The sequence below is a fragment of the Lactuca serriola genome, chromosome 4, assembly GCF_051521515.1.
Source record: "Lactuca serriola cultivar US96UC23 chromosome 4, Lser_US96UC23_V15, whole genome shotgun sequence".
Lineage (NCBI taxonomy): Eukaryota > Viridiplantae > Streptophyta > Magnoliopsida > Asterales > Asteraceae > Lactuca > Lactuca serriola.
Window position 1 is genome coordinate 122,226,825 of NC_136411.1, and position 14,362 is coordinate 122,241,186.

Consider the following 14,362-nt stretch of genomic DNA (forward strand, 5'->3'; position numbering starts at 1 on the left):
TGTGAAATTGATTTTTTTTGATATGCCGTTTTATAATTGTGCAAATATATGATTTTTCAAATTATCACAACAAACGACTGACTTTTGGATATATGAGAAGAAAAACTTGGTGGTTTGATCCCATGATCCCATAGGTTCATTAATCGAGTTTTTAAATATTTGAATTTTGAAACATGATCTCATAGATTCATTATTTTCATTTATTATAGTAAATAAAGAAAAATGTATTTTGAAACATAAAATACGTTATCTTTGATATACCATAGATTGCGACAAATTTATATATTATTATGTAGATAAAAATGAGATAGTTTTGATGATATATTTTGATTTATACAAAAATTATGATGAAAAAATAGATTAAGCAACTTAAATTAATTATAAAAATAGACTAATAATAATAGTTAGATAATACTTTAAAAACTAATATTTTTACTATAATAGCAAATTATTATTAATTTAAATCGGTTGCAGTTACGTTATGATTGTTTCCCAAAATGTTGGTATAAAAAACGGGAAATTGTTAGGTGATATTTTTAAAAAGGAAGTTGGTGTGAAATAGTTAAGTACTTAAGTTTCAATCGAATATGTTTTATTCATCATTTGTTGTATCATCGTTTTAGGAAATAATCATAACGTAACTGTAATTACGTTATGATTGTTTCCCAAAATGTTGGTATAGAAAACTTGATGATATTTTTAATAAGAGAGTTAGTGTGAAATAGTTAAGTTACAAAGTTTCAATCGAATGTGTATTAATCGAGCATATATTATTTGAAGTTTAAACTCCCTATGAGGATTTCCTTTTAGGATAAACAAAAAAGTTTTATTTACTAAGTTAGATAACCATGCCAATTTACTTTATTAAAATTTTGAACTATTTATTTAGAGGTTCGACTCTTTATGTTTTTACATATCTTAGCATAAAATTGATAATAATAAAACATATTAAAAAATGTATAATAATTTATTAACTAGATAAATATTTACTCCTCTATTGCCTTCTTTACGTGTACAAAACAAAGACCATAACCAAATGAAAATTTAATGAATTTATGATCATTACCTTATGCACTCTTCACATAAATGAAGACTAAACGGACAAGAAAAGTTTTCCTATGCTTATGTCAACTGTCATGTAAAGTTAAAAAGAAAAGGGATGAAAATGAATACTGAGAAATAGTCAGGGACTATTTATGAAACTATAGTTTTTCCATTTTGAATTCAGAAGAACACATCTTGACCGATTTGTACATTGTGCATCAAAAGATCTCATCATATATTCACCGACTTTTCCCCTAAATTTCTCCCCTAATCGGCCACCCAATCTCCACCGTAATCAAACCCTAACCACCACCATCACCATCACTGGTAGCGTCATCATCAAATCAGCAATCTATACAGAGAGAACAATCACAAGCACAAGGATTTGAAAAACAAACATGAGGCCACCAAAGAAGACGATCCACGTGATATCGTCATGGGTGCGCCGGCAACCACCAAAGGTGAAAGCTTTTCTTGCCGTAGTCACCGGCATGTTGGCCTTGGTGTTGTTACGTGTGATCGTGCACGATCATGACAATCTTTTCGTTGCTGCCGAGGCTGTTCACTCCATCGGAATCTCCGTTCTTATCTATAAGCTTATGAAGGAAAAAACTTGTGCTGGTAAGTAATTAAACAAATCGTTACATAATCATCTATTATGTGCTCGATATAATCTCTTCTAATGTACTGTCTCGTTACTTATAGATGTCGATAAGATTAAAATTTTGAATTAGGAAATATAGTAAGTTGATTTCTTTTGTATGAAACTAATGATCTTACACATGAGTTCGCTTATGGATTTGTTCATATTTAGGGTTTTCTAGTATAACGATGATACTTTTCTGTTTTATTTCATTGAATTTGGTCACAGATTGTCAATTGGGGATATACTTTGACTTAGGTATTATAGGGGTTAGTTTCAATTTCTGAATTGGCCATGGAATTTGATGTATGCGTTGAACTTTGTATACTTCGATTCGAGTATTATGTCTTCTTGACTTTGCAGTTGTATACTTGGCAACTTTGCATTAATAACCACCTGGTTTGACAATAAATAAAAAATTTATAGCACTGTTTAGACTTAGGGGCTAGGTTTTGCCCCAATTTATGGTCATCAATTGTTCCTAATTTCTAGGCTTTGCTACAAAAGAGTGAACTAAAACAGTAAAGAAACTACTTATTAAACCACAAAATTTTGCATAGAACTGTTTCTTGCAAAATGATTGTTGCTGGAAATTTTATGCTTCTCATCACAGTAACCTCATAAAACACACAAATCAATATGGTAAATAAAGCAAATCGAACAAAACATATCATATCAACATTTATTCGACATTCTTTACCCAAATTTATATTCAAACCACAAGAGTATAGATCTAATTCAGTGTTATGTGTATTGCATGATTGTAGGTCTATCACTGAAAACACAAGAACTAACAGCCTTGTTCTTGGCTGTAAGACTCTACTGCAGTTTTGTTATGGAGTATGATATACACACTTTGCTTGATTTGGCTACATTAGCCACAACATTGTGGGTTATCTTTATGATTCGTTTCAAACTAAAATCAAGCTACATGGAAGACAAAGACAACTTTGCAATGTACTATGTGGTAAGCTTCTATAATGATTTAATAATCAAAGATGAGATTTCACATCTCATTTATCCTCATACATGCTTATTATTAGGTTATCTGAAATTACCTATTTTTCTTTCTGTCATTATTAGTAATAAGTTCTTTGTATTGATTTCCATAAAAAGATCTTACCTTGATATGTTCTTTTTTGTAGGCAGTTCCTTGTGCTATACTAGCTTTGTTAATTCATCCCTCAACATCACATCATATTGTCAACAGGATATTTTGGGCATTTTGTGTTTATCTTGAAGCAGTTTCAGTCTTACCTCAACTTAGGGTTATGCAAAACACAAAGGTTTGATATTTGTTCATTTACACCTCGTTTGTTACACATGACAAAATTTTAGTTTTTTTTTTTTTTTTTTTTTTGAGTAATTTCTGTTTTTAAATGGCATGCAGATAGTCGAACCATTTACAGCTCATTATGTATTTGCTCTTGGTGTTGCAAGGTTTTTGAGTTGTGCTCATTGGGTTCTTCAGGTTTGTAGCAATAAATAAAAAGTTTTAACTTTTTTTAAATCTTAAATTAATTACCACTTTTGTTAATTTCTTCAGAATGATTCCTTGTAGGGATTTCTTAATTGGTTTCGATGTTTCCTTTACGTAAAAGAGTCCATTTTATATATAAAAAAAGACCAATTTACCCTGGTTTATATAAGTTTTTTCTTGTACAAATGACGAATATACCCCTAATTGAAAGTTAAACTCTTGTTTACTTTACGGGTATTTTAGTAATCTTTGTTTTTAATTAGGTTTTGGATAGCCGTGGACATCTACTTACCGCCCTGGGGTACGGATTATGGCCGTCAATGGTTCTCATCTCAGAGATTGTTCAAACCTTCATATTAGCAGACTTCTGTTACTACTACATCAAAAGGTCAGATTCGTAATTTTACATCATTTTTTTTATTAGGTGGATTTTTCAAACTACAATATCGTAAAGCATTGTAATTTGAAAAACTACCCAATTATACAATCTCATCCAAATACAAAACATTTTTCACTGCTATAGCTAGATAGATTTTCCAAAGTAATAGACAATCTTCTGATAATTTCTGTTATTTATTTATTTATTTATTTTTCAGTGTTTTTGGAGGACAACTTGTTTTGCGTCTGCCTTCTGGGGTGGTGTAATTTGAGGATGTAGAAGCAAAAATGGTGCCATTGAAGTACACAGATTTACAGTAGTGGCTTGGTGTTCTTGTTTAGTTTATATTTTTCTTCAGTGGATGCTTTTGTACATTTGTGACATTGTCGTGTTTCTTATTTACAAAACTTAATTTTACTGGAATCCAAAATTAGCTTCAATTATGATATTATAATGCTAGTACTCAGGATTCAATTTCTGGGCTTTCTATTTTCTAATGCCTTTATTGGCATCTTTTTTAAGGTATGTTTTATTTAAGGTAAGGTTTTCATTTTGTGGATACTTAGTATTCTACCTTTATTTGTATTTTGTTTGTTATAGTGTAGTATTTTGAAAAATCTACTCCGTATGCAGAAGTTATTAGCTTTCACGTAAATTTTCTTGTATAGAAGTAGCAATAAGGTAAATAATGCTTGAATATGAACAAATATTTAAAGTATTTTTAATCATGTAGTGGTTTGATGATGTGTGGCAAGTTTTCATGTAGATGTGTGTTTGTGTTTGAATTTCATAAGTTAGTATGGGAGTGTAACACGAGACGTGGGGAGTTATAATAGCCATGTGGTGTATGATTAGTTCATCAAAAACCTTTACAACCTTTATAAATGTAAATGAGTTTTTCAAAGAAAATAATCATTTTCTTTTCAATTTTTGAAAAATGTCGCGAACAAAGTGTATGTCAATCTCGATGTGCTTGGTGCGTTGATGCTGAACGGGGTTGTTGGATAAGTAGACAACATTGACATTGTCACAATAAACAAGGGTGGCAGTGAGAGGCGGATAAAGGAGCTCACAGAAAACATTACGGAGCTAACTAGTCTTAGCAACAACATTTGCCATGCCACGATACTCGGTTTCTACACTGGATCTGGAAATTGTACCCTATCGTTTGGAAGACCAGGAGAGAAGTTTGGAGCCAAGGAAAACACAATACCCTGAAGTGGAGCGGCGAGTGGAAGGGTAGCCAGCCTAGTCAACATTAGAATAGGCGATCAACCCCTGAGAAGGGAATGCATATAGAAGAAGACCGTGATCAAGAGTGTCGTGCATATATCGAAGAACTCGCTTGAGAGCAGCAAAGTGAGGCCCTCTGGGTCATGCATGAAGAGGCAAATTTGTTGGACAACATACGTAATGTCAGATCGGGTGAATGTCAAATACTGAAGGGCACCGGCTAGATTGTGATACAGAGTCGAATCAGAAACAGGTGGTCCCGAGCCGTCTATTTTTGCAGACATGTCAGTAGGAGTGTGGGCCGACTTGCAGTTAGACATCTTTGCACGGTTGAGAATTGCGGTCGCATACTTCCGTTGAGAGAGAAACATGCCCTGACGATCTTTAGAGACTACATTTCCGAGAAAGTAGTTCAAAGAGCCCAAGTCGGTCATGGAGAATTCAGACTGCAATGTGGAAATAACTTGTTGAAGAAGACCTAGAGGGGAAGCAGTCAACACAATATCATTAACATATAGAAGTAAGTATGCTATATGGCCACCTTGTCTATAGATGAAAAGTGATGTATCCGATTTGCTGTTAGTAAAGCCGAAGGTAGTAATGAACTGAGCAAATTGGTGATACCTGAGGTGCCTGTTTGAGGCCATATAAAGACCTCTTAAGAAGGAAAACATGATCGGGTGCCGTCGTATCTCGAAAACCGGGTGGCTGGTGCATGTAGACTGTCTCCTGAATATGAACATGAAGAAAATCATTTTTCACATCCAACTGGTAAACTAGCCGGTAATGAGAAATATTAATACTAAGAACAGTCCGGATAGTTGCTGGTTTGACAACCAGACTAAAGGTCTCATCACGGTCAATGTCGGGTCGATGTCTTTGCCCGTTTGCAACCAATCGAGCCTTATAGCGAGCAAGAGATCCATCTGCATTAAGTTTTTTTTTTAAACAACCAAATATAATTAACCGCATTAGCATTACTAGACCGTGGAACAAGTACCCCAGTCCCGTTAGAAATAAGTGCATTGTATTCATCTTTCATAACATTTAGCTAGTTAGGATAACGAAAGGCTTGAGAATACGTGCGAGGAAGAGAGGAAGTGATGGTGATGTCAATATGAAGGTTGAGACGGTCAATAGGTCTGTGGGTGCCATGTCGAGCTTGGGTTTCCATGACATGAGTTCGAGTGGAGGCGGAAAGAGTAAATGTAGGAGGTCAAGAGGGAGGATTCGGCTGGCCGATAGAACTGGTGGGATCGATGGATGGGGCTGTGGAAGAAGCGCCGATTGCCGAGGATTCAAGAGTAGTGGCGGAGCCATCGTGAGACGACAGGGTGGCAGTGGATGACTCGAGAGTAGTGTAATGGTGATTCGGGTCATTAAAGCAATTTCAGGGGGCATCAATGCCAAAAACCCATGGTTGAGAGAGTGATTGGGAGTCATAGACCCAAATGGGAAGATAGTTTCATCGAAAACGACATGACGGGAAATGATTATTTGTTTGGTGTGGAGATTAAGACAACGAAAACCTTTGCGATTTGATGGGTAGCCCAAAAATATGCAGGGTACATATCGGTTTTTAAGTTTATTGATGTTGTTTAGATGGTGATAACAAAGGCATCCGGAAACGCGAATGTAACATCCCGAAAATCATAGGGTAAAAAATTCATTTTTTTATAATCAAAACACTAATGTAACTTTTTGTTGGATTAGGTATCTAAGCCCATAACTATATTTAGAATGTACTTGACCCAGTTGTAGCATGGTCTTTTTGGGTTGCCTTCACCAAAACAACTTGACTGGATGAATTATAGAGAAAGATGATAAATGTGGTTGATTAATATATTATATGAATAATATATTAAAAGAGAAATCATATTGTTTAATTAATATTGGTCAATAATTAATTAAGAATTAATTTTGTGATCAAAAGATATTAATTAAACCTGGAGGACTGATATTGTAATTATTGGATAGTTGCAAAGTAGGTTGAGGAAACCCTAAAGATAGGGTGGACGAATTCTTGTGGATAAGGCCTTAAGAATTCGTCCAAGGAAGGGATTCCAGAAGGATCTTATGGGCTGCTTAGAGCCTAATCAACCGGATAAGTGTTTAACTGAAACCCTAACTCCTCACCTATATAAAGGGACCCTAGGCATCATATTTTCGGCGAACCCTAACCCTAGAAGGATTGCTAGAGCCGAAAATCACCTCCCTCCTCTCTCTCTCTCTTACATTCTTCCAATTGCCTTGGTGTTTGTGATCGATTAGAGGTATTACATTTGTGATACTAAGCTCTCAAGGTCAAGGATCTTCAAGCTTCAATTGAAAGGTAATCATCTAAACTTGTATTAGCTATTGATTTTGATTTTTGTATGCTAGATCCAGTGTTTACAAGCTTTAGATGATTTGCATGTACAATTAGAGAAACCTAGATCCAAAGCTTTAGGGTTTGCATGTGCACCATAGGATTGATGTAATGCTCAAAACCCATCACTTTTATCCAAACATTTAAAAGCATTTCAAAATAAAACAATTATCAGAGTTCATTCCCAAAATCACATATTGTGTAAAACACGGGTGTATGCGCTGCGATCAAGCCGAGCCCTTCCCTTTCGAACCGGAAGTACCTGGAACCATAAACCACAAACTATAAGCACAAAACTTAGTGAGTTCCCTAAATATCACATACCATACATATCAAATGAGCCATACATGTCATACATATCCAACCGATCAATAAAAGTACTATGTGCCAATCATAGTCTTGCCATTATGCCACGAGCCGCCTCGTGGTCTTCCTTGCCAAGCCGGGGGGCCAAAACCCTGGGTCTTATAGAAAAGTGCCAGGAGCCACCTCCTGGTCTTCCATGCAAGCATCACAAAGACAACTAGCATAAAATCTACAACTACTTAACTAATATTTGCCAGAGTTCAGACTCTGGTCTTGCATACAGATTGTCAGGAGCCGCCTCATGGTCTTTCATACAAAATGCCAAGGGTTACCATCGAGTCTTCCTACAATACATAAACCAAATGGTCCGGCCTTGGTGCATTCGAACCATAGAACAGTGAGGAGACTCACCTCGAATGCTGAAGCTCATTGAAAGAAATCCCTAGCTGTTGCCCTGAAGACTCATCGCGATATCAATACAAAATAACACCCAAATTAGCAATTGGGTTCCATTCTAAGGCTCACAATCCATACTTGGGGTAAAATGACCATTTTACCCCTGACCCAACATGAACCAAAACTGAGGCCCAAGCCCAAAATCGAAAAGGCCCAAAACCAAAAGATCCACAAAGGCCCACTAATGGCCCAAATTTCCAAATTGGGGGCCCAACCCACATATGGGCCTTAACCTAAGCCCAATACTTCCCTTAGTCCAACAGTTGATCTTAGATGGCCCAAAAGGCCCAAAGCAACAAGGTGGCCCAATATGTGAAGCCCAAAATACAAGCCCAAAGCCCACACCGAACGCGGGGTGTACGCTCAGCTACGCTGGGCGTACTCGGTGAATCCTTCAATTCAGTACGCTGGGCGTACGACCAGTTACGCGGGGCGTAACCTGGATTAATCCAAAACTTGTTTTTTGGCTTAACAACTTAAGCACTTTACACCAAAACTTCAGAGAACCTCAAAATAAAGCTCTTAATGCATAAAGTAGGCACCTTTATGCATTTGCATGACTCAATGGGACCCAACAACCATATTCATCCATTAAGACCCATTCTAAGCCAACTAGAACATGCATGGACCATTCTTAAACATCAAGCAAGCATTTTTATGAACTAAAAACATCAGAAGAGGCAAGATCTAACATCCCAAGCTCCCGTATTGGCTCAAACCCACAAGGAGAAATTAATACACCATAAAAGCCCTTAATCTTGCCCTAAACTCAAACTACCATAAGAAGAAGTCAAGATAAGAACTTTTTACCTCCTGAAGCTTCCCAAGAGTGTGAAGATTCTGGATCTATAACCCCAAGGCTACACCAAGCTTGATCACCAAGATCCACTTCCTTTAAATAACAATAAGAACACTTCAAAATAACCTCCAAGCCCAGGAATGCACCACCAAGGGGAATAAGGTTCGAAATGAGGCTCTAAAATCAGTGGAGGTTGAGAAATGAAAGAGCCTTGAGCTCATAAGGACATTTAAATAGTGCCTAAACTCTAAAAATTAGGGTTTTGCACTCTGCTCATTACGATGGGCGTACCCCCAGCTTACGTTGGGCATACTCACCCTGGCACGTGCCCCCTTTTACCATGCACTCATGGGGCCAACTTGCCAACTTTCTCCACTAAGGGCCATTTCTGCCATTATTTCAAACTACTCTAAATTCGTCATCTTAGGTCCGTTTCCAACGATCCTTATATCCACAGAAAGGTGGCAAGAAGCCCTACGCTTCTAACAACACAACATAGCCTTAAAGCTTCCCGAACAAAACCCAAACTCCATAAAATATCGAGTTATCAAATTACATTTATACCCTTGGCCTCCGAAGACACCATCGAACACTTGGATCACTCAAACCATAACACCCACATCCGAAAAGGGCCAAATACTTTCTTACCTAAGGCCCTAAGCCTCATGAAAATTGATGATTGGGCCGCAACCCCGAATAATGAAACAAATCCAAAACCGAGTGTTACAACGAAGATGGGAGTATGTGAGATGTTTGTTGAAAAGTTTGTGAAAAGGTATATCATTTTTAGAGTGGTGGAAGGTAATATGTTTAAGAGATGGGTGGCCATGTGAAACGCCTCGACCCAATAAGTGGGTGGGAGATGAGCTTGAAATAAGAGAGTGCGCATCATGTTTTTTATTGTGCGGAGCATACGTTTATATTTTCCGTTTTGGTGAGAGGAGTATGGACAGGAAAAACGCATGTGAATGTCACGAGTGTCACACAATTGGTGGAATTGATAGTTATTGTAACATCCCGTGTTTCCAGGTATTTTCAAATCCTTCCTTCGGTAATTTAATATGTCATTTTGGACTTTAAATTTGGTGGAATTTAGCCCTAAGAGGTCTGAGGGGTAAATTGGTAGTTTTGGTTGGAGGGAGAGTACGCTAAGCATACATATAAGTACGCAGGGCATACATATGTCCGAGTGTTACAGCCCCGAATATTGAAACAAATCCAAAACCGAGTGTTACAACGAAGATGGGAGTATGTGGGATGTTTTTTTGAAAAGTTTGTGAAAAGGTATATCATTTTTAGAGTGGTGGAAGGTAATATGTTTAAGAGATGGGTGGATATGTGAAGCGCCTCGACCCAATAAGTGGGTGGGAGATGAGCTTAAAATAAAAGAGTGTGCATCATGTTGTTTATTGTGCGGAGCATACTTTTATATTTTCCGTTTTGGTGAGAGATGTACGGACAGGAAAAACGCATGTGAATGTCATGAGTGTCACACAATTGGTGGAATAGAGAGTTATTGTAACATCCCGTGTTTCCAGGTATTTTCAAATCCTTCCTTCGGTAATTTAATATGTCATTTTGGTCTTTGAATTTGGTGGAATTTAGCCCTAGGAGGCCCGAGGGGAAAATTGGTAATTTTGGTTGGAGGGAGAGTACGCTAAGCATACATATGAGTACGCAGGGCGTACACATATGTAATCAGGGCATACGTATGTCCGAGTGTTACAGACCCGAATAATGAAACAAATCCAAAACTGAGTGTTACAGCGAAGATGGGAGTATGTGGGATGTTGTTGAAAAGTTTGTAAAAAGGTATATCATTTTTAGAGTGGTGGAAGGTAATATGTTTAAGAGATGGGTGGCCATGTGAAATGCCTCGACCCAATAAGTGGGTGGGAGATGAGCTTGAAATAAAAGAGTGTGCATCATGTTGTTTATTGTGCGGAGCATACGTTTATATTTTCCGTTTTGGTGAGAGGTGTACAGACAGGAAAAACACATTTGAATGTCATGAGTGTCACACAATTGGTGGAATTAAGAGTTATTGTAATATCCCGTGTTTCCAGGTATTTTCAAATCCTTCCTTCGGTAATTTAATATGTCATGTTGGGCTTTGAATTTGGTGGAATTTAGCCCTAGGAGGCCCAAGGGGCTAATTGGTAATTTTGGTCAGAGGGAGAGTATGCTAGGCGTACTAGGGCGTGCCCTAGTACGCTAGGCGTACACATGTCCAAGTGTAACCCTAACTTTTAGGGTTTGTTGGGTATTTAAACCCCATTATGGACCCTTTACCTACATCCTTTCAGCCTCCAAGTCCTGAGATCATTTCTTGGCAACCCTAGCTTCTCTTTTGTGTGTGTGTGAGCTAATAGTGTGTTTCTTGTGTGGTTGAAGAAGAAGAAGTTGCATCAAGGTGTTTGGAGAGTGAAGCAAGCTTGTAGATCTGAGGTCATCTTGTCATTTAGAAGCTCCAGAAGGTAAAAAGCTTCTGCCTTTTTGCTTGTATTGTGTGGATCTTGTTTTATTAGCTTTTTGGTACTCTTTTTGTCCCAAAAGTCCCAATATTGTGCATGAGTTGTCTTGGACATTTTGACCCATCCTTTTAGACCCTAGGAAGGATTCTAACTTATAAAAATGAGGTCTCTTTGGCTAGTTTGGCTTTATGTTTCTTATAGGAGGTCTTAATGGATTAAGACCATGCAGTAAGGACTTTTTGGACGTCAAAAGTTTTAAAGTTTGATACTTTATGGTTCTGAGATACATTTGGTCGATGGATCTGGAATTTGGTCTCAACTGCTTAAGCAATTCAGGACTTATTAGAGTTTTGAACCCTACGAGGGTACGCCCCACGTAAATGGAGTATGCCCCGCATACGCAGTAAACGCCCCCGTTCGCAGTCAATGCGAGGCTCGCGTATGCCCCATGTAGCCTCGGAGTACGCTCAACATACGCTCTCTGTTGGGCTTTTGCGAGTTGGGCTTCGGTTTTAGGCCATCTTTGGGCCAGTTTGGGCTTAGACCCTTAATGGACTTTCTGAGCAGGAGTATTTTGGGCCAGTTAAGGGAGCCTTAGGATGAGGTCTTTTAGGGAGTTGGGCCCAATTTGGAAAATTGGGCCAATTATGGGCCTTGTATATTTTAGACCTTTTGGATCAAGGTTGGACTTGGGCTTTGGCCCAGTTAAGGAAGATTTAATGGACAATTATGAGTTAAAAGATTTGAGGTGATAACCTAATTATTAATCGGAGGTTTATTTATTATGATAGTTCGAGGTTTTCCGTAAGCTAGCGGCCAGAGGTTCTGTTTGATACGTCAGTGTAAGGTGAGTTTTCCTCAATGTACTTGCGAGTCGAAGGCACCAATGTCAGACCAGTGATTGATATTCTGTTATGCTTTTATGATCGGTTAGATTGGCACTCTGGTAGATAGAATGTTGCAATGCTTAGTGGTCTGTTAGACCTGTTTGTCTGGCTATAGGCTGTTATGTGATTATCTGCTATATGTGCACACATTTGATTGGTGGCTGATGCTTCACTTCTTTGTGCATAAACCAATAGGCCGGGGCATTCCAACCCGATGGTTGACAGCCTAGGGTATTCCATCCCGAGGATAATTGGAACCATATTATGTTGGCATTCCAACCCGATGGTTGAGGGGCCTAGGGTATTCCAACCCGATGGTTGATTGGACCCATAGTATGTTGACATTCCAACCCGATGGTTGAGGGCTTGGGGCATTCCAACCTGATGGTTGATTGGGCCCATAGTATGGTGTTATTATTTTCATATGTTTGTTTGCATTGGTATTTTGGGGAAGACTCACTAAGCTTTGGGCTTACAGTTTTGGTTATGTTTCAGGTACTTCAGATGACCGCGGGAAGGCGAAGACTTGATCGTGCACCTCCTCATGTTTTGTGTTATGATTTCTGGGAAAACTATGATGTGAAACTAATTTTGAAAATAAATTGTAATGAAGATTGGTTTTATGTTTATTTAAAAGTTTAAAACTTTCAAAATTTTTTTATGAGTGTTACAATTATCATATTCTTTGCCATTGTCGCATTGGAAAGTTTGAATGTCCGTTTGGAAGTGATTTTTAATATATGCACGAAAGTGATTGAATTTAGAGAAGACATCAAATTTTTTCTTAAAAGGATACACCCAAACAAAATGAGTAAATTGATCAAGAAAAATGTCATAGTAATTAATTCCATTATGACTTTGAATTGGAGATGTCCATACATCAGAATGAATGACATGAAAAGGAAAGAAAGCATCAGTTATAGATAACGCAAAAGATAAACAAACATGTTTGCCAATTTTACACGCATGACATAATAAACTAGGATCCTGTTTATTACAAAAAATAGACTTTCTAGAAGCTAGTAACTTAAGAGTTTGTTGACTGGGATGACCAAGACATTGATGCCACAAGGATAAGCCTACATTGAGAAAAGATCGAGTGGTTGGTTTGGTGATAGGATAAAGATCACCGTACTATCACATCGAAGGATGATTTGTTTGGTGAGAAAGTCCTTCACAGAAAAACCAAATTCATCATATTCAGTAGAACGTTTATTATCACGAGTAAAAGTACGCACATAAATGAGATTTTTTTATAATTTGAGGAGTAATAAGAATATTTTTAAAACTAACGTGCGAAATGGGTTGAGACCAAGAGTGAAATGACCAAATTTTGACACCGGAATGTGAGATCCGTCCCCGACTAAAAGCAATAAATTAGAATTTGTGCAATTATTGCTAAAAGACTTAAGAGTACCTGAGTTGGCATGAAGGTGTGCGGTTGCCCTAGTATCCATGTACAAATCCGCATTCCTCCGTGTCTTGAAGACTCATAGTGTTAAATGCTTGAGGAAGGGTGGTGGGCTTCGATTGATGCAGAAATTGAAATATTCCAAATTATTAGGTTGTTGAGAATAAGCAACAAATGCTTGTTGTTGGTCCATTTTGGAATTGGGCCATCTTTTTTGCTAAGAAGAATCTACACTGTGAGGAGTTAAAGTGGGCCAGGGCGACGATTAGGCTGACGTATAGGGCAGCAACCCACATTGTTGTTGTTGTAAATTGAATGACGTCGGTTGCCATGGAGCTCCCCAATTTTGCTGATAAGGTGCGTCAGTGCCCCCTTCTCCACCTTTGTCACTCCGTTGTTGATTCCGACCACCACCATAACGTCCACCTTGGCCACCACCGCGTGAAGTCCGACCACCCCCACAATTGCCAAAGCGATCACCAAAAAAGTTTCCACGAGAATTTTGATTTTGATTTTGGTGTTCAACATTAAGAACGGTTGGAGAAGATGCATTATCAGAATGAGAAGCATAAACGAGACAAAATTGTTCCTTTTACATGGAGCGTTCTTCAAGTAGGCATATATCTTATCTCAAGAAAAGTCGGGAATAGTTTTTTATGTCAGATTATGGTCATGATGTGAGCATACTTTTGAGACAAGGCATTGATGACATAGATGACCATATTTCGTTCAGGAATCGGGGCTCCAATATTGGGAAGGAGATCCAAGATACTTTTGATTCTTGTGCAGTATTCCATAATAGTTGAGTCACCAATGACAATATTTCGCAATCCCTCATCAAGTTCAATTGCTTTTGACTATTTATTTTCATGAAACAAAGCT

General features: G+C 37.8%; 1 protein-coding gene across 1 annotated transcript; it reads left to right on the top strand.

Moving 5' to 3' along the window:
- The first annotated feature begins 1,253 nt into the window (after positions 1 to 1,253).
- Positions 1,254 to 4,035, top strand: LOC145102444 (ER lumen protein retaining receptor family protein). The gene is made up of 6 exons (XM_079039840.1): positions 1,254 to 1,665; positions 2,455 to 2,654; positions 2,833 to 2,973; positions 3,078 to 3,158; positions 3,431 to 3,555; positions 3,764 to 4,035. Exons 1-6 carry the CDS (start codon positions 1,443 to 1,445, stop codon positions 3,810 to 3,812), a joined length of 819 nt encoding a protein of 272 aa, XP_078895966.1. The 5' UTR covers positions 1,254 to 1,442; the 3' UTR covers positions 3,813 to 4,035.
- Positions 4,036 to 14,362: the final 10,327 nt, after the last annotated feature.